This window comes from Eptesicus fuscus, chromosome 13, assembly GCF_027574615.1.
Source record: "Eptesicus fuscus isolate TK198812 chromosome 13, DD_ASM_mEF_20220401, whole genome shotgun sequence".
Taxonomy (NCBI): Eukaryota; Metazoa; Chordata; class Mammalia; order Chiroptera; family Vespertilionidae; genus Eptesicus; species Eptesicus fuscus.
This window is the reverse complement of record NC_072485.1, coordinates 32,010,211-32,031,040: the sequence shown is the minus strand read 5'-3', so window position 1 is coordinate 32,031,040 and position 20,830 is coordinate 32,010,211. Positions and strand designations below refer to the sequence as shown.

Sequence of the window (20,830 nt, the reverse complement as noted above, 5' to 3'; positions counted from 1 at the left end):
TGTAATTTTAGCGCCGATGATTTATTTGTATATTCTTGAGAATATTTAGCCTGATGGGGAGAGGTGTGTAGCTTGCCTCTCTTCTGAGTGACCAGAGAAGACTTGGCTCAGTAGAAGTGGAATCCATAATTGTAGGTACTGCTCATAGATGATCATTGATTGATTGTAGCTTTTTAAAATATGTATATATATTTACTGATTTCTGAGAAGAAGGGAGAAGGAGAGATAGAAAGATCAATGATGAAAGAGAATATTTGGTCAGCTGCCTCCTGCATGCCCCCTACTGGGAATCGAGCCTGCAACCCCGGGCATGTGCCCTGACCTGAAATCAAACTATGACCTCCTGGTTCATAGTTTGACACTAAACCACTGAGCCACTAGGCTGGGCAATTATAGCTTTGTGTAATTGTTACCTTCTGACTTCACCCAAAAAGAAAAAATAAGTGAACATCATCTGAGAGGAATGGAAAGAGTGCTAGATTGGGTGTCTGAAGACATGGGTTCTAAATCTGATTCTATCTTTTACAAGTATGGGGTTTAGGATAGCTAATGAATCATGCTGGGCCTTGTGTTCCTTACCTAACAAATGGAAGAAGATTAGACACTATATTCATTTGTGGCCCTTCCAACTGTGATAGTCTATATAATTCCCTGTGCTAAAAACCCATCTCTGCATCATTGAAATAGCTTTCTTTTCCAAACATTGAAGGGCAGAATATTACATCACTTTGATTTATAGGGGACTCAGCTGGCTTTCTACTAAGAGAATTTTACCCAAGGACTTTTGTTTATGCTCTCTTTCATAAATCAATAGAAAAACAAAATTTCCTAGTTTACTCAGGTATACATTTCCTTAAACAGTAAGAAAGAGATTTATTAAAGAATTCCAGCTAAGTCATTGTAATAAAAATCCTTTAAAAAATTCTTATGATTTTTTTCAACAAAAGTGAATGTGAATAAAGAAAATAGAGAAATATTTCTTATAACAGAGTAAGATATTATGAGCATGTGAAATAAAAGGTTGCCAATTTGATACGGTTTTATAGTTATTGAAGATTCCTTTTTCACAGAAATGTTTCTCCATCAGCCCAAGTCTCATCATTAAAGATTCATTCTCTATATTTACTATTTTAGGAAAGTATAAAGCAGGTATCAAATATAAGCTACTATAATATCTTGGTAAGTTTACTATTAAATAATAATTTTATATAGCCCTCTAAAGATGACAACTTTCACACATATTATCACATGAAAACCTCATAATTCCATGAAGAAATTAGAAGACCCTTTATCTAAATTTATAGATGAGAAAATTAAGACTCTTAGAGATTAGATGACTTGTTTAGGGTCATCTAGGCAGCAAGTAGTAGGACTGAGATTAGAACCCAGCCTCCTGAGATGATCCCAACATTTATCGTAGGAAAGAGACTGCATGAGTTAGGAGGTCAGAATATGGAGATGAGCCCTTTAAAGACAGGCTGACTGACCTGAATTCAAATTTTGTATCTGCTATTTCTTTGCTGTGTCATATAATGACTTAAACTCATTTTTGTTTTCTGTAAAAAATCAGGAATAAGAATATTATATAAGTAATATAGGGGCAATAGTATACATTACAGCACTTGGTGTTAATAATGCATAGTGTAATCTTTTTGTTTTTACCACTTGATGTATTTTTAATCTTACAACTAGGTTGAGAGAAAGGATAGGGACATAAAGATAATTTAAAGAGAGGTACTATTTCTTTTTATGAGCCTTACATTTCAAACTGTAATAGTTGTTTTCATTAGAATCTATTTCTCATTCTTCCTTGAGTATGCATTGCTATCCCCCACCCGGATGTCCTTCCTGATATCTCGACTCTCTAATGAATGCCTACACATTTTTTCAAACTCAAATTCCAGAGTTATCTCGTCTTTGACACCTTTCTCTGATGCCATAGGCTGTTCTTGTGACATTCATGCAAAACTCAAATTCCCTAATATGTATTTACGTATTTACGAAGTGCCTCCTGTGGTGCTAGGGAATTCTGCTAGGGCAACCTGAGAACACTTCATAGAACTGATCTAATTTTGTTTGTGTCTCTAAGGAGTTCCCACACATTGGGATTTTACAGACCTTTTATGTTTAAAAAGTGAGGACTAATGTAGAAATACCAACTTTTAACTTTCTAAGTGAGGATATAATAAACCACCACACAAGAAATGGCATTTGATACCAAAATATAACATCTCAGGATAAAAAAAATTAATAGATTAAGCTTTTTGGAAACTTCATAGAGGGTGCCTGCATTATCAGGAAACAGGCCTTGGGGGATTCACTGGTTTAAATATATTTTTGTCCCAATTTGATAGTTCCTAGAGATATTTTTTTCTTAGTCACATTTACATTCCTAGTGCAGTGCTCTCTGCCTAGTAGGAAGTACTCAATAAATGTTTATGAATGAGGCAGTGAATTTGCCTCTGAGCAAATACAGCTGAGATCCGTGGCAATGCTGGCAGTGCAGAGCACCTGTGAGAGGATGGGGTAGTAGTGAGAGAGCACTGGAGTTGCGCATGTACTGATATAACTTACTTCCCAGGTTTGCTAGGCACCAGCCATTCAGAAGATTTTTGCACAGTTATAAATGAGGTTGTCATGTCAGAGAACAAGTGAGGAGGCAGGGCAAGAAGTAAGATACTGGGGTATATCACTATAGGAAGAAATGGATTCTCTTCCTGGGGCATAATTTAAAATATTACATGTGACATTTTAGGTCCATTAAAAATTATAATAAGTATAGCTATAGTAAATAGATAACATTCATTTAATATTCACTGTGTCAGGCAGTGTTATAAGTTGTTTGCATGCATTGTGTCACTTAATCACTACAACAACCCGTTGAGGTGATGTGATTACTATTCCCATTATACTGATGAAGAAACTGAGGTGTGAGGTGGTTGAATGATTTGCTCAGCGTCACACAGTTAGCCAGTGGTAGAAGTCGGTTCAATCCTGATACATTTGTTTTTAGAGCTTACCAAAACTCTTGGATCCCTTTCTAGCCATATATTTCTACAATGAGCAGAGTTTTAGATGACTTGTCACTCATTTTAAAAATGAGAAAATTAAAACTTTTTTTTTTTTCTAGCCAGGATGATAAAGCTTGCAGGGTACCCAGTTGTTTTCCACTTAAAAGCTGTGTGACCATAAGCAAATTCCTTAACATCTTTGAGCTTCAATTTCCACATCTCTAAAATGGGGATGAAAGCCCTCCTTTCTGTGTTTTTGGGAGGATTAAATGGATAGTATATCTAAAATAGCTAGCAAAGGGTATGGATTATAAGGGGGTTTCATAATGTTAATTCACTAAGGGTCCTAGTAAGATAAAATATTTTTGAATTAAAATCATATTAAATATTGGAGATAGGATGAGAGCAAATAGATCATTACTCTGGTGAATAAAGATGCCTAAATTTACAGAATTCTTTGGTGAGCCATGAGGATTATCTTTGCTGCAGCCCTCATTTCAATTAAGAACGTGAAGACCGGATATTTCAGCATGGGGATAAGTTTGTATTTGATTTACTAGTACACCACGGATGCACATTTGCAGCATCTCAACATTCCATTCCGTGGCTATAGGCCTAAGAAGCTACTTCCGCAAACCTGAAATTGCAAGATAAATGGAACGTGCTTAATCATTACAAAAGAAATAGCAAAGCATGCCCAGGTGCCAGTGAGACCATTTTGAAAGACTGACAAATGCCTTCACTAAATAGTCAGGCTGTAAAATTAAAAGAGTTCATCTCTAGTATTTTTACACAAACACTTTCAGAAAAACGTGTACATATCTATATGTAATCTCATTTTGGGAAAAAGTATTATTCACCGAGAAAAGCACGCTGCAGAACAATGTGTTAAATACGAACTTCTTTTGTAAAAACAGTGTTGAGCCCCACCCATATCTGAGTCTGCATTTTACGGATGTATATAAACACAGAGAAGGTGTGAATGGTTCATGCCAGGATGTCACAGTGGGAACCTCGAGACTGGTTGGCCTGAGAAAGTTTGTGGAGAGAGTTTTGCTTCTTGAACATTTTTGTATTATTTCACTAAATGCAATGAGCATAGATTACTTTGAACCACAAATATTTAAAGATATAGAAGAAAAAAATGCACACTTTAAAAAAAGTCTTTATATACCCATTCATTTATTAATTAACCCATATTTATTGAATCCTTAGTAGTAATGATTAAAGATTGGTCTTCTCTGTGAATTGTCAGACTTGACTTTTTCAGAGGCATGCTGGCTAACTATGATTTTACTTTGGGGGTTAGCAATGTGATTCTGTGCTCTGTCCTAAAATCCCATCCTATTCCCCTTTGGGATTAACAGGATATATTAAATTCAAACCACTTGTAATTAATTGGTTTAATTACAAGTGGTTTGAATCACTCCTGTCCTTTCTACCTGTAGTTATCACATTAGAAGGAGGATTAACTGACTTCCCAATTCCATTGACTTGTGGGTGGTCATAGGTGGCAAGAAGTGGAGTTTAGAGTCAAAAGACAAGCGTTTCAGTCCTGACTCTTCCATTCACCAGATATGCAATATTGGTATGATACTTTCTTCTTTTTGAACTCTCAGCACCATCCTCCCTCCTTAAGTAAAATACCTTTCTTACAGTATGGCTATAAAACTCAAGTAGGATCATATATTAAAAGTCTTAAAAATTGATGGGTAAGTATATATTACTATTTCTCCACAAAGAATTTGCGATTTTGCTTCCTAACAGAGACCAATGACACATGTTGACAAGTATTTGCAGATTTCCACTGGAAGCAAGACTATCATAAGTTTGAATGGCGCTAAGAAGTTTCAGTTAGCCCCAAAGCAACAGCTGACACATTAGGCAAATGCAATTTCTTCCTGGTAATGACCACAAACCCAATTAACCAACAAGCATATCTGACCTGGTGTAATCGTCCTCAACAAGCATGTGCTTTGGAATTGGTGAGTACCTTCCCGGAGAGATGGGCGGCAGGGAGGTTTTATATTCTAAAGTGCCATTGTTGCCAGAAAGTAGATGGTTTTCCATCGGTGGAGAGTAAGCTACGAGGTGAAAAAAGAAAAGAAAAAAAACAAAACCCTGTTATGTGGGTGATTCAATGTCTCATGCTATGGTTTTATTAAAAACAGAAAGGCTTCGCTACATGCCAAGAATTTTCTTGTCCTCCAGGAGGGGGCGGGTGCTGTTTGTTTGCATTTAATATGTATGAGCACAAAGTGACCTTTAGGATTGGAAGATATAATAGCAGTTATACTATAAGCCCTATTAGCATAATTAGGTGAAGCGAAGAATTGGAGGAGAGATTTAGCACACATGTTTTCAGAATGATGATTAATTTTTCTATTGAAATAAAAATGTTGGCTTTCTAAGTACAGAGTTCACAGTCTTTTCACATAATTACTATCCAATCATCAAAAGCAAAAGGTTCCTTTGGAACAAGTTCTTGTATATATTGTATATATTTGAATCAAAAAATCTGCTGTACTCACAGTGCAGAAAGACTAAGAACTCTGGTCTTCTTTTCTATTCACCCACCCTAACTCATCTCCTTTTGGGAGGCTGAAAACCCCTCCTAACTGGGTCTCCTGTCCCCCTCTTTCCATTTTATACATTAAGAATTCCAGCTCTGATCATGATGTTCTCTAGCTTAAATGCTCTTCATTGCCAGGAGAGTATTGAATATTTCCTCTCCCTTTCACCGTTCTTACAAGATTGGCCCATTGCCAATCTCCTTTCCACATGTCCTATGGCCCTCAAACAAAGCCTGTCCTTCACAACATCTGTACCTTTGTCCCACTATATTCACTGCAACAATTTCTGCCTCCTACCCCGACTCTGATATTGAAATCTCACCCATTCTCCAGGATAATTTTCAAATGCCACCTTCTGCATAATTTTTTTTAAATCTTCAAAAAACAGGTAATATCCCCTTCCTTTAAGTGCCCAAAGGACATATATTTTTTACCTCTTTCCTGGCCTATGCATCCTTTTATTTTGCCATATGTTGCTGCTATTTATATATCTGAATTAGTGTTTCTTCCAATGAAAGCCATGGTGGTATATCCTTTGTATCCCACATATTACCTCACAAGGTGTTTTGTACATATTAAAGTTACTCAATACATATTTCTTACTTGAATAGCAAGTTTTATTTTCTCTCTTTTCTCTCTTTTGCATTGACCTTATAAGCCCTCATGAAGTAGCTCACAGAGTATCAAGGCCGATTTTTCTAAGTTCATCCAGTTTGAAACACTTTGAAGTTCAATCTTTTTCATATCCTAAGGTAAGGCTGATCTCAGATTACTACCTGCTTGAAAAAAAAAAGCCATATCTGGGGGCAAGTCATTTTAGAATCACCATTAAGAAAAGCAATAGCTAATGTAATGGGCAGGTAACAAAATTATTCAACCTGTAAATTTCTCTCAAGAGAGAGATCTATATCTAAGAGAGGTTAACCGATTTGCTTAAGACCATAGTACTAATTAATGGCAGGTCCCGAAGACATTCTGGGTTCCTAACCTTACAAGTGGCTCCTCAAAATCTCAGAGTGAGAAAACTTACTGATGTCAACAAAACTGTCCCTTAAACTCAATAAAAAAATGAATTGCTTCACAATTAGGTCCACTAAGACAGAACTTTAGGTAAAGTTCTTGTTGACCTATTAAGAGTTCTAGAAAAGACAGGCCAGCACAGCATCTGATACTTAGTTGTTGCCCTAGAAATCCCTACCTTCAACCCACCTTTACTGCCTTAGTGACTAACAAATTTATCTGGCTTCTCTACCAATATAACAAAATCAGATAAAGGTAAGAGCTAGGATGATGGTGATTACGGACCATAATTTCACCAAATATAAGATTCCCTCTGGCCCCCCGCCAAGAAGATACATAGTATTATCTTGGGTTTATTTTGCCAGCCTGTCTTTTCCATCCTGCTATTCTATAGATTTGAACTAGGAAGAGAAAATATTATGGCATGAGAGCCATTAGGCTTTAGGGACTTAAGAAATAGCCCTTTAAAATGTGTTGCTCCTATGTTATTGTAACCACACTGTCTACAACATACATTATTAAGCCTTTCCACAGTGGCGGGCCTGCCAAATCATCAGGGGGTCTCACCTTCAAAACACTAGGCAACCAGGGAGCAGAGCACAGAATGCCCCTGAAGTATTTCCACAGGCTTAACAAACGGGCAGGTGCGAGCATAGGACTTGGCCACGTTTTGCAGAATTCCAATTTCACAAACCTGGCATGCTATTCGAAGATGACACAGAGGGTGGTACTTACAGTGAGTAATATCAGGTGGACCATAAGGATCAGTCATATAAATGGTGGTGGGCTTGCCAACTTTTAGATAAACTACATCTGACGTGTTCTTCAATATTGCTACTGCCTCTTCATGTGTTACTTCTTCTAAACTGTAGTTGTTTACCTGAGGGGTGAAAAAAATTCAGTATTAGAGTCAAAACTATGCAGGTGAAGGGAAATACTCAGGCAAGAAGATACATAGAATTTTGACCTCATTTCAAGATTAAATTGCAATGATTACAGTCCAGATTCTATTTCATACTTTGGCAGAACGGATAGATTAATGGCATTAGCCAAAGCAGGTAAGATACAGCTGTTGATGCTAAAAAACAAAGTTGCTTCTGCCCTTTTCTGTGATGAAGCACTACATTATAACAGCAAGCAGAATACTCTTTGTGGAAAAGTGAAAGCAGTGGTCAAATGTCTTTTTTATTATGCTATAATTTTTGTGATTACAAAAGTAATACATATTCATTGAACTAAAAAAAAAGGAAAAAATTATTTGTAATCTCCCTATTTAGATATACTGTATTTCTATAGACAATTCTGACTGCATTATACACATTGTTTTGGAATCAGCTTTTTAAATCTACAGTGAGCACTTGTCCATATTGTGAATGTACTTCCGTAATGAGTTTTGTTTTCTACAGAGCACTGTCTTGCACGGCTAAAACATAATGATTTCACTAATCTCTTACTGAAGCACCTTTAGTTTGCTTCTAATTTTTTTGTAGCATAAGTGATATTGCAGTAAACCTTTTCTATATTTGTGCACCACTTTGATGATTTCTTCAGGATAGATCATACAAGTAAAATTGCTGGACCAAACTGCATGAATACATATGACAAGGCTTCTCATACCTATTCCCAAAGTGCTCTCTGGAAACATGGACCAGTTTACTCTTACACCAGCTATTGGAAAGCCCCTATTTTCCTCAACTTCACCAAACTTGGCTTTTCTTGCTTTAAAAATTGTTCCCATAAAAATGTCCCATTTCACATGAGTCTGTCTTCTAAGGAAAGAGTGCTCATGTTGGGACCTAGGGCTTTGCAGGTGAGTGAGTTCACGGGTACCCTCTTGTCAGTGGCTTGAACAGCAACCTCTCTTTGTTTATTGGACAGAAAAGCCTGGGTTACAAGTGCAGTTATCACTCCATGGCAGTGGCATTGCAGTGGGTCTCGGCAGCACTTCTCTTCAATGGTTTTAAAATATTCAGGAAGTATTTTAAGTACCTAGGATATCTTTACTTGGCTATTCTTTTATTATGACATGATTCTTACTTAGTTTCTGCTGAAATAATGTAGAATTAAAATAAATGTGCCAAGATTGAATCCTTGCATATTCTCTGAACTATCTAATTAACAAGTTAGTTAAAAACACCTTTCAGCATTTTTTTTTTTTTTTTTTTGGCCTCAGGTTGTTATATAAATTCCATAGACTAGTTAATCTAGTGTAACTTGGTGGTGTAGCCCAAGTTAGGGACCCTGGAACCAGAGGGAAATGAACCTGACTGATGAGTATGAATTCTGACTGTGAACTCTCTGGTAAGCTGTAAGCCTCACCATATGTTTCTGGAGATTTTTCCTAGATAAGAAACATTCTCTTAAATGCTTTTGTGAATTTAATGTCTAGCACTTGTTCATTCATTGATCAAATGTTTATTGAATACCTATTATGTGTCAGTCACTGTTTTATGTATTAGAGATATAGCAATCTTACCTAATAATAGAGAAACATGTAAATTGACCGTACTTCCGCTACATGCACAACCAATCAGAGTGAGTATGCAAATTAACTAAAAAAAGATGGTGGTTAATTTGCATACATACCTGGGTCCCAGGAACCTCCTCGGCACCCAGGTCACTCCCAGCCAGCAATTGGAGGGGCGGGGTGGGGGGGGCTTCCCAAGCCTAAAGCCTCGGGCAGAGGCTTTAGGCTTGGGCAGGGGCCGAGCCTGGGGTCAGAGGGAAGGGGGAAAAAATCAATGGAAACATATCCTCAGGTGAGGATAAAAAGAAAAATAAAGAAGAAATGTCATATCCTATGAAAGACACATCTTGAAAATGACTAAAGAAAGTTGTAATTTTTTCATGGTGAAGGGACTGGAGTCTGTGTTGATGAAAATACCTTGGCAGCTGCGGTGACTGGCGGTGGCTGCAGCAGCGGGGTGATGGGGCTGGTGCTTTCCCCTGATCAGCCTGGTCACCTCCCGCAAAGGGAGGCCAGACTGTGGCTTAGGTCTGCTTCCAACAGAGAGCGGGCATAAGCCATCAGTAGGACATCCCCTGAGGGCTCCCAGTATGTTAGAGGGGGCAGGCTGGACTGAGGAACCCCTCCCCAGTGCATGAATTTTGTGCACCAGGTCCCTAGTAAATAATAAGAATGACGATCACAGTAGACACTTCTATAGCCTGTATTACATGTCAGGCACTATTCTAAATTTTTTACATATATTAAAATAATCAAACCTCACAACAACCTATGAGGTAACTATTATAATTACCTTCATTATATAGATGAAAAAAGCATGTCTCCAAGAGGTTAAGAAATCTGCCAAAGTCATTGATCTAATAAGTGGTAGAGGCAGAATTAAAAGCCAGTCAGTTTGGCACCAGAGACCACGCTTTAACTATTTATCTACAGCAAGCATGTCAGACTCAATGGCTAACATGGACCAAATAAACGAGGCATGTGGCCTGCGGGCCACACATTTGACATGCTTGATCTACGGTATATTTATTCTTCCAGACAGACAAAGTCCCAGCTTCCCTGAAACTCACTTTCTAATACATTCTAAGGATACAGTTGTTTATATAATGAATGGATAGAATGGGTCCATGCAGAAAGTGAGAACGTAGAGGGACTACAGGTATGGAAACACAGTTGATCATGGCAGCCCTTATGTAATAGAGAAAAAAAATAACAGTAATAATAATAATAGCTAACATTTATTTGAAATCTGCATGTCATATGTTTTCAGTGTATTATGTATAAATTCTGACAGAAATCATATAACGGATCCTGGTTATAGCTCCGTGAGGAAAGCATGAATAATTAGGGCCATTTTACAGATGAGAAAAACTGATGTTTAAAGAGGCCAGCTTGCAACAAATAGGCCACACAGCCTCCAAAGGGCAAAGCCATCCGTTGGATTATAGTCCTCCTGAAAAATGAAAATGAGACTGCCCTTGAGTGCTGGTTCATTGAAACCCAGGCTAACACCATCTATTCTTTCTCCCTTGAAGAGAACAGAGTCTCCTTCCAAGTTTACATATAGAACATAAATTCCAAAGTGTTACATAAACCTGAGTAATCATTATACTTCTTCCTCAATACAGTGGTGACTATATTGCATCATCCAAATATACTGTCATAGTTAAAAGATAAATAAATGAAATGGATCATAGCTGGATATATCTGTCTCTTCGAGACCTTCTTATATATTTGCTCACTTGTTTTAGGACAGTATCACTTGTACCTAAATAATGACTATTTACAAATGATGCTCATATACAGTCGTTTAAAATGTGTATTGAAGTAGATGTTTTATCTCAAAAAATTATTACTTAAGGTGGCTCTGAATATCGTGACCAAGGGCCCCAGCATCACCTATAGGGTGTGTGTCCCCCAAAAGGTATATACACACTTTGAATAATTATAAAGGCCCTGTTTATTAGAATACATTTCATTTTCAAAATTGAGCTATCAGCTATTAAAGTGTGTATACATTTTGGGGTGGGGGGAACACCCTGTATATTGATAAAACAAAATGGAAGAGGAATTTGTTGGCAAAACTCAGAGGGGATGACAAGTCAAGGAATAAAGACTCAAAGGCTAGAAACCACCTGGATTAAATTATACGTGGCACAGGAGCTCTGTTTTCGACAAGGGCTCATTGTCTCTCTCCCCAGGGTACAGAAAGCACACGTCTATTAGATTACCCATGAAAAAGAGGTGTGGGCAGTGCTTATTAAGTTGCATTTTTGCCATTTTTAAGGTGGGCAGTGAAACAGTCTTGAAAATGGTACCTTCAAGTATGTTTTCTGAGAATGATTTTGTGACAGACTCTTAGACCACAAGGAACATCTTTAGACCAGAAAGCAGATGAAGACTGGGTGGAGGTGAGGAGTGGGGAAAGAGAGGACATTGGGGGAGTAATTTATAATGGTGGTAGGTCAGTCTGTTTTTATTTGTGACAAGGAAGTGTTGGAAAATTTAAAGAGCTTTTAGACATGGAATGAGTGGTGTGATATTGCCAACAGGATGCAGTCATTAAGAGCACATGCTTTTGTGTCATACAGACCTGGATCTGAGTCCTTGTCCTGGCACTTTCTAGCTGTGTGACCTTATCTCACCTTCGTGGCCTCAGTTTTGACATGTGTAAATAGGTATGGTAAGAATCACTGGATTTAAATGCACTGACCTATGTAAAGTGACAGGTGCATTGAAGTACTTATTAATGGTAGCTCTTATTAGCATTACTATTGTCATCATCCATCCCTTTTCCCAGGAAACAGAAATTCTTGGTGAAATTTTGTGCTGAGCATTTTCCTGTAAACATCTGTGAACTGATGAATTTAATTGGGGTACTGTTGATGAGGCTTCTGTGTGTGTTTAAAAAATTCAGAATAGTACAGGATCTGGATCAAAAAGTGCTCTTTTGTGCTGAAGTCTTCAAAATGTTTTTCACAAATGTGGGTTTATTTGGGTTAATTACATGTGTGCATTCTATGAACCCTCAAGATAAAGGGCCTACAGCTGGAGCTGATTGTACGCAGAGAGAAGGGATATTATACTGATTGGCTAGTTGCTCTTGTCATTGTTTTTCATTGTCTTTTTTCTTTTCTTTTGCACCGAGTATCTGCCTATAATGGTGAACACTGAGCAACTGGCCTGGTTTTATAAAAAAAAAAATCAAGTGCATCTGAATGAAGTATTTCCATAGAGTGTGTGTACTACACGGTGGGGGTGGGGAGGACATATATGTGCAGTATGTCCATTAGGACATATGCAATAGGACCCTGGACTGAGGCCAAGAAAGAGAGGTTGGAGGTGAGATGACTCATCCTCTCAAATAGAGGAGAGAGCACTGAATCTGAGGACGATGCAGATAAAAGAGGGCAAACCAGCTGAAGGAAGAGGTGCTAGGAGACTTGTCAGAGGGAACATGGCAAGTGTGGTGAGAATTCAAATGAGTGTAAGCACATATACAGGTGTCCCTCAAAAATGTATACACAGTTTGAATAATTATTAATTCTAATGGGTTAAATCAGAAAAGAAAGAAACATCAATTGAGTTACCAGCTGTTAAATGTATATACATTTTTTTGGGACACCCTGTCCCTGTATATGTGACGGTACAAAGACAGGGGGTGTGGGGGCATGAGAGGGTGGGACTAAGGAGGAATGATCCAAGTACTGGTGGCGAGATCATGACCTTCCCATATTCACTCAGGAATACCAAGGGGTTGGGCAAACTGGGAGGTGATTGAGGACATAAAGTTACACAGAACATACCCTGAGGAAATGTGAGACTCTAGAAACACTAAAAAAATTACAAACTCCAAAGTTAACTTTTTAAAAAGGAGACAAAGTCGTTAATCACTAGATTGTATGATAAATTTAAAAGGAGACCAACCTAATGTACTGATGTCAATGACATAAAAATAAATGTGCATAAACTAAAGATTAAAATCTCAGCAGGACAATGAAATTAATTCTTATGGAAAAATTGATTTTTAAAATAACTATGAATAAATATGAAACTCGAATAATGGTTACCTTTGAATAATAAATATTTTCTTATTTTTCTTTTTAGCAATGAGCATGCATTAGTTATTGCTAAAATGAAATTAACTATTTTTTTTTTAATGAGCAAGAATAGAAGTTTAAATAAGAAGGAACATAAACTAAGCACAGTGGCTTCATTATGAAACACACACAGCAAGATCTCATGCATGATGGAAATTGGAATGGGAAAGAAGGAAGGTGATTTTTCATGCCCAGTGAATTGACCAACATTTATTAAAAATAATTTGCCATATTTTAACTTTAGGTGTTTCTGGAAATAAAGTCAACTTGGTATAATGAGAGTAATTTTGAAAATAGAGTTGGGTTTCAATTCCTAGATTCATGGATTTTGGTCAGTTAATATGTTTACTGATCATTTTCTTATAGGTAAAATGTGAGTAATGCTGATTTATTGGTTGATTACTTGTGTTTACAAGAAAGGAATGATAGCATGAATGTGAAAAAAACACTGTATAATAAAAAGCAGTATATAAATAGTAATCAAACATCATAATCAGACATAGTGCTTCTCCCGATCCTGCTAGTGGAAATAGTTTCTTTCTGTGCAGGGTTCTTTCTGTGAAAATGATCACCCCCTTCCATAGCACTTCATCCTGCAGTGCCTCTTCCCACCTCACAGACTGAACTCCAGGGCAATGATTAGATAGTTATTATCTTTGCGTCCCCCCATCTGATACACTAATACTAGGCACTTCATAAGTGTTGAAATAATAAGCTAAATAAGTTAAAAAATAACCAAAGGAAAAGTGATCAAAATTCCCCATTTTATAGGGAGAATGAGGCATTTGTACTGAGTTTATATTTTACATTTGTGTCGAGTCAGAGAAGAAAGGGAATGAAGGTCATTCAACCAACAACACAATTATGGGACACTCATTCTGTGTCAGGCATAGGATATAAGGATGAGAGGCTGGCACAGAACATGAGCACCGGGTCACATCAGCTTATAAGAAACAAGATGAAAGCTCCAACAGTGTACATTTCTCCTTTCTACCCTAATTATTGATGCATCTCTTAATCTTATTCCAGAGAGAGAGAGAGAAAGAGAGAGAGAGAGAGAGAAGAGAGAGAGAGAGAGAGAGAGAGAGAGAGAGAGATTGATTGAGATTGACAGTGATGTGTTGATTGACTCCAGCTTCCTCTGTAGCAGTGGTCACCACAATGAGCCCCTGGGACCTCATTGGGTACAGGAAGAAATATTTGAACTTATATTAATATTTACCACATTAATCTTAATCTTTCCACTTTTGTGTATGTTTTAAAATATGTACCATATATTAGCATAGTTATATATGTATGCAATTTAAAGTAGAGAAATATACATATATTAAAGGCAACTTTTTATGTTTTATGGATGGGGTATGTTATTAAAAATAATTTTAAAACCACCACTCTGTAGTAGGCACCAATATATGAAAACTATGAGCAAGTTCCAGAAACAGAGTCATTAAATTATATATAAGCCAGAAAGCAACCTTACATAAAATGTCATTGCAATTGCATTTCATTGTAATTTTATTTCATTTGAGACAAGTTAGAAGGAAGTCCAGGAAATAATTATCCAGTGTTTTTTTTTTTTTTTTTTTCTTTTTCTTGTGTTGTTTCAGAAGTGACTCCAACGTCAGGGGACAGAGTTTTAAAGATGAACTATCTGTAAATATCTGTCAGCCCATTGCTGGAAGTTGCTCAGTGATGCTGTACCAGCTTGATAAAATGCCCATTTCCACCAAAGACTCCCTCAGGAGAAGCAGTGAAGCAGCAGCAAAGCAGGCTAGGATGTGATTAGGTAAGGTAGGACTGTGGTTCGTAATCTAGGTGCACATTAGAACAATTTGGAAAACTTAAAAAAAAACTGTGTTAAATAAAGTGTGTTCCTACCCCAGAGATCCTGATTTGATTATTCAGGGTTGATTGAAGCCTGGGGATCCACAGAGTTCAAAACCTTAGCACACTATTCAAATGTGTAATCAGGATTGAGAACCAGAGAGGTTGAGTAAACTGGTGAAAGGAATGTGGTTTTAGGACATGGATCTCTAGGTCTGAACTTAATTTCACAATTTAGTAATTATGCAATATTAGAAATTATTTTGTCTTCTCTGAGTTCCAACTTTCTTTTCTAGAAAATAAGAATGATAGTAATGACTGCCCCATCCATCTCTCAAGTGTTGGAGTGAAGACTGTGTGGAATGCAGTAGGTGAAATACATTTTTAAGAGGAAGAGTGTGTTGGTGGTAAGAAACAGCCATGTGCACAGAGAGTACAACCTTTGGTTCTTATCTAAGTTTGATCTAACTAATGAAAGTACTGTTCATTATTCAGAAAATTTCTACATATTTGCATCGTCTTCAAGATGATTTTCTTATTACTATTTGGATGAAACTAAGCAATTTTATAAATCTACCAAAAATAATAATTTAGGTCCTTATAGCTAATACTGAGAAAATTGTATTGTTTCCATCCACATTCCCTAAATCCATTTATTGCCTGTTACCATGGGATATTAATTTTGGAATAAGAGACAGCACATCCCAGGGTACACTCCACTGAACACTAGTTACAGGTATTTTATAAACATTACTTTAAGAAAAGGGTTCCACAAACAAAACAGAAACAAACTCATAGATACAGAAAACAGACCAGCAATTGCCAGAGGGGAGATTGTTGGGGACTGGGTGAAAATGGTGAAGGGACTGAGAAATACAGATTAGTAGTTACAAAATAGTAATGGGGATGTAAAGTGCAGCATAGGGAATAAAATTATAAATACTGAAATAACTCTGTATGGTGCCAGGTGGGTACTGGAAATATCAGAAGAACACTTTGTAAAGTATACAATTATCTAACCACTATGCTGTATACCTGAAATTAATACAAAATAATATTGAATGTAAACTGTAATTGAAAAAAAAATTTCAAAAGAAAATAAAGAGTAGAAACTATCTCCTCCCCCAAAAGAAAAGAATTCCACAATAAAATATATTTGAAAATCATAGTATTAACCAAAGTTAAATTAGTTCCTTGACTTCACAAACTCTTTAATGTGCTAAGTTCATTGAGAATTTCCAAGAGAGATGAGATACAAGTTGCAGAATTTCCCAAATTTATTTGACCACAGATCCTTTTCATGTGACACAGTCAGTAATGAGACTGGTGTTTTGAAATACACTTGGAAAGTACTGATTTAAGGCAATGCTGCCATGGTAAAGAGGCCAAAATAGAAGACCAAAGATGTATATAACTTGCCAAGGTCAATTAGGTAGAGTTAGTGCTAGCTGCTTGGAACTTGAATCCAGTTATCCTATCTAGGAGTCCATTGTCTTTCCATCTTACTTCAATTCCTGTGTTACCATTTCCCTTGTCTACTGCTTCCCTTTAAGAAGAATTAAAAACAAACAAACCCATACAGACTTGTTCTCTGTAAAAGATGTAAAAGTTCTCTCACTATGTTTATTTGTTTTTTCAAACTTCAAGCAGAGGTTATAGGTAAAAGAGACTAAGATTATGAAGTTTAAATTACAAGGGGCTTTGACAATTAACAGCTCAGGTTATCCCTACAGAGAAGACAGACAGAAGACACTAAATTCAAAGTTTCTGGTATTGTGAAGGAAAAGATGAACAACATCGCATTTCTGTAATATATATGGCTCTATGTTTCTCCTTGGTAGGGCTTACAAAAACAAGTGTATATAAAAATCTGTGAAAGAATTTGAAAATTATCACTGTTAACTTCTGATCATCTGTCCCATAAAGTTCAGGGCCAGGAGATAATCTATTCAGTCTGAGATTATAACATGAATCTACTGGTATAATCTGCAAAAATCAGATGTCGTTGTCATTTGACAAAATAAACAAAGCACTATTCTAGTGAATGATTAGTGTCAAGCAGCAGGAACAAATTTAAAAATTATTATTTTGATAAAGAGAATATCTGGTTGACCCATGAAACAACAGAGAGATCTGACATTAAATACATATCTTATCTGAAAAACTAAGAAGCTTATTCATATGTGATAGGCAGGATAATTTTTTCTTATAGTAAAATAATGTAAAGTCAGATAGAGGAATAACATATTAAGAAAGAAAAAATGTCTTGTTAAATGGGTAATCTACTTATGGAAGATAAGTAGGTGTGGAAAAGTTACTGCAGGAGTGAGAGAAAAATGTGTAAAACATCTTAAAAGACTGAGAAGTGAAGAAGTGACAGATATAAGTTTTCAAACAAATGTGGGTGAGAAATTAGTATTCACCTTTCCAAGGGACAAGACTATGAATAAAGACAGAAATGTATAGGTACATATATTTTGCTATAATTTTAAGGAAAAATTGTTAATGACAGTCAGTATCTAATGAATAGCTTGTAGGAGGCAATAAGTTCTCCATCCTTAGCATATCCTAGCAGAGGTAAGAGATTACTTCCTACTTTTCTGTGAGATTCTGATGTACCAAAAAGAGTTGGAACAAGATAATATCTAAAATAGAAACTTCATTTCTGAGATTTATCAAGTACATAAGGAAAAATGTACCAAATATATATGGTATAACTCAGCTATTTTAGTAGGGTAACTGGAAGAGTTATTACAATGAGTCTAAAAAAGAATAATACTAAGGACTGAGATTTCATTGCTTTCACTGAAGGGCAGATGTTGCGAGACTTTCTAAAGTGTGGTGATCCAGCCACAAAAGTCTAAAGAAATGAAAGGAGATTCATTTCAGATCAGTTTACTTTACAGAACTATGAATGAATAATATAGGGGGGATTTTTCCTAAGAAGTGGTATAAATTACTTTAGAAAAAAGAATAGCTATTTAGAGAAAACTATAGAGTGTGGTTCAGGTGGTAAATCACAGAACCTAAATTATTCATATTTCTTTTGGGGGAGGAGAGTAGAAGACGAGGAAGATGAAAAGACATGAATGTAGGGTAATAAAGGGAAGAGGAGATGAAAAGAAATGACAGAGGGAGAGCATTAATAAATATTTTTGGGGTGAAATAAGATAATTGGTCTTTTGGGGTAGCTCCCATGATTATTTTCTTTATTCTCTCCCTCGTGGTAATTTTTCTTTCAGAATATTATAAAATGAATCATTTTCTTTCATTTCCAAATTCAGCTTGACAGTTGCCTTGGAAGTAATAATTAGGTTTTCCTTACATAAGAGGGGAGAGGCCTATTATTGTTGAAGATTCATTTTTTTAAAAGCTATTCTTTATTTAACACTCAAACAGTTAAGGATTATGTCACAGCTATTTTTGAAATCATTGTATCTACAATGAATATTGAGAAAATTGTAATAAAATAATAGCATGCTGCCTGGAAAATCCTTTGACAGAATTATTTAGACTTCAAGTTTTTATAAGAATTTGAAAATAAAGCTAGAAATTTAAATGGAACCCTAAGAAATCAGAACACAAATCTAGAATGATATTTCAATAGCAGCGGTTGAAGAAATATCAGAAGAGTTGTCTACAACCAAACTCTTATAGAAGAATGATGAGTCCTGGGTCACATCGTAACCATCTATGATGGTCATTACTTTAGAATGAAACTGTCCTCCTCATTTCAATTTAGCTCTATGCAGGAGATGGATATCTCAGTTTATTTCATTCCCAAGTCAACAACTAATAAAGTTTATATTCTTGAAATAAATTTGTTAGGACCTACACCCCCAAAACACTGTTCTGGTTCAAAAGACACAACTTCATAAGAACCAGCTTTTACATGAAAGGCAAAAAAAAAAAAAAAGCAAACAAACATGAACATTCAGAAAGTCTTAAGAATAAAAATGGTAGTTCTATTATTAAGCATAGTGCCTGTATTATATATTTAAAATGTACTTAGGTTAGATCTTATGTTAAGTGTTCTTAGCACATATATACACAAATAATAATTATTATATTGATAATAATAGTAATAATTACAAAGGTAGGAGAAAACTTTGGGAGATAATGGATATATACACTGAGTGGCCAGATTATTATGATCTCTGAACACATAATAATCTGGCCACTCAGTATATATATATATAAAATAGGCCCGGTGCATGAATTCATGCATGGGTGGGGTCCGGCCAGCCTGGCAAGGGGGAGGGGACATGGGCGGTTGGCTAGCCTGCCTGCTGGTCGAACTCCTGGTCAAGGGGACAACTTGCATATTAGCCTTTTATTATATAGGATATACATTGAGTGGCCAGATTATTATGTGTTCAGAGATCATAATAATATGTTTTCATGAGTGTATACCTATCCCTAAACTCATGGAGTTGTGTTCATAAAATGTGTACAGTACAGTTTTTTACATGCCAACCATACCTCAATAAATTGGTTTTAAAAAAATAAAATAAAATGATAATAACTTCAGGTAGTAAAAAAGCCAAACACTCATAAGTTGCAACTTTGACTAAAGTCATTAATGCTACTTTTTTTTTTTTGCCATATGTTTACTCCTGCCAGAGTACTGGTTATTGCTGGGAAATCAAAGGTGCACAATATGTTACTTGTTAAACAAAGGAATTAATGAAATGACTGAATGATAACTAAAGGAAGGAAAGAACTGACTGATAAATTCTAGGAAACAAATGCAAGACCATGCTTAGTGGTTTTAAGCATGGATGCCAGCCAGATTGCCTGGATTTGAAACCCAGTTCTGCCCATTGTTAACTATATGACCAGTTAGCAAGTAAGTCTCTCTATACCTCAGTTTCCTTTTGCTTATATAAAATAAGCCATTAGGAAAGCACTTTTAAAAGTACATGGAAAATAGTTAAAGCCAAATAAATATAAAAAATACTATAGACCTGGCTGGTGTGGTTCAGTTGGTTGGAGCATCGTCATGTACACCAAAGGTTGTGGGTTTGATTTTTGGTCAGGGCATATACACAGGTTTCACGTTCAATCCTGGTTGGGGCATGTATGGGAGGCAATCAATCTCTCTCTCTCCCTCTCTCTATCTCTCCCCCTTCTTCTCTATAAAATCAATAATAAAGTTTAAAATAGAATATTTAAAGGTCTTGTCTAAATAATTCAATACAAAAGTCACTGACAACTATGAAATTAGAGTGAGACTAAACACAAGTTGTCTAGAGCAAGGAAGTAGGCACAACGAACTTTGAGGTTCCACCTACAAACTTGCACCTGTCCTAGAATTTACTATTCTGAGACTGTATATATTGGTCCTTCCCAAACACTTCTCACAAAAGTGCTGGAGATAATGGCTCCTAACAGACATACATTAGAGGCTCTATTGTCTAAGGGCAGACATAAGCCTAGATATACTTACTAGTATCTTACTTGAGAGCTATCGTCTACTAATTTTTGGTATTTGATTATTATCCTATAGATTTGATATAAAAGTGTCAATGGACATGAAGTAGTTTTATTAAGTGAAATCTTAACTGTTTCACTGCTTATCATTGTCTGATGTTACCGTAGTTTAGCATATAATCCCAGGGCTTAGAAGAGTGGCCATGTGTTGGTATCAATCATTTGTAAGGCTCCTGAAGCATGTGGGCAGCTGGCAAATATAATAATAGCTGCAACGCTGTCTGAGGGGAGAGGAGGAAGGGATCCATTTCCACATGTGAATTCTTGGAAGGTAGGGACTGAGTCTACAGTGATTGAACAATGGACCACAAAGAGATATAAAAATATATTTTATCAGTACAC

At 36.3% G+C, this 20,830-nt stretch overlaps 1 protein-coding gene across 11 annotated transcripts in view; it reads right to left on the bottom strand.

The window, feature by feature from the left end:
* Positions 1 to 20,830, bottom strand: part of DLG2 (discs large MAGUK scaffold protein 2) — a 1,173,098-nt gene that overhangs the window by 461,430 nt on the left and 690,838 nt on the right. For all 11 annotated transcript variants that reach the window (XM_054725747.1, XM_054725750.1, XM_028128522.2 and 8 more), the window contains 2 exons: positions 7,340 to 7,484; positions 4,957 to 5,095 (listed from right to left, as the gene is read on the bottom strand). In XM_054725747.1, the coding sequence (XP_054581722.1) occupies positions 4,957 to 5,095; positions 7,340 to 7,484 (284 nt within the window). The remainder of the gene's footprint in view (positions 1 to 4,956; positions 5,096 to 7,339; positions 7,485 to 20,830) is intronic.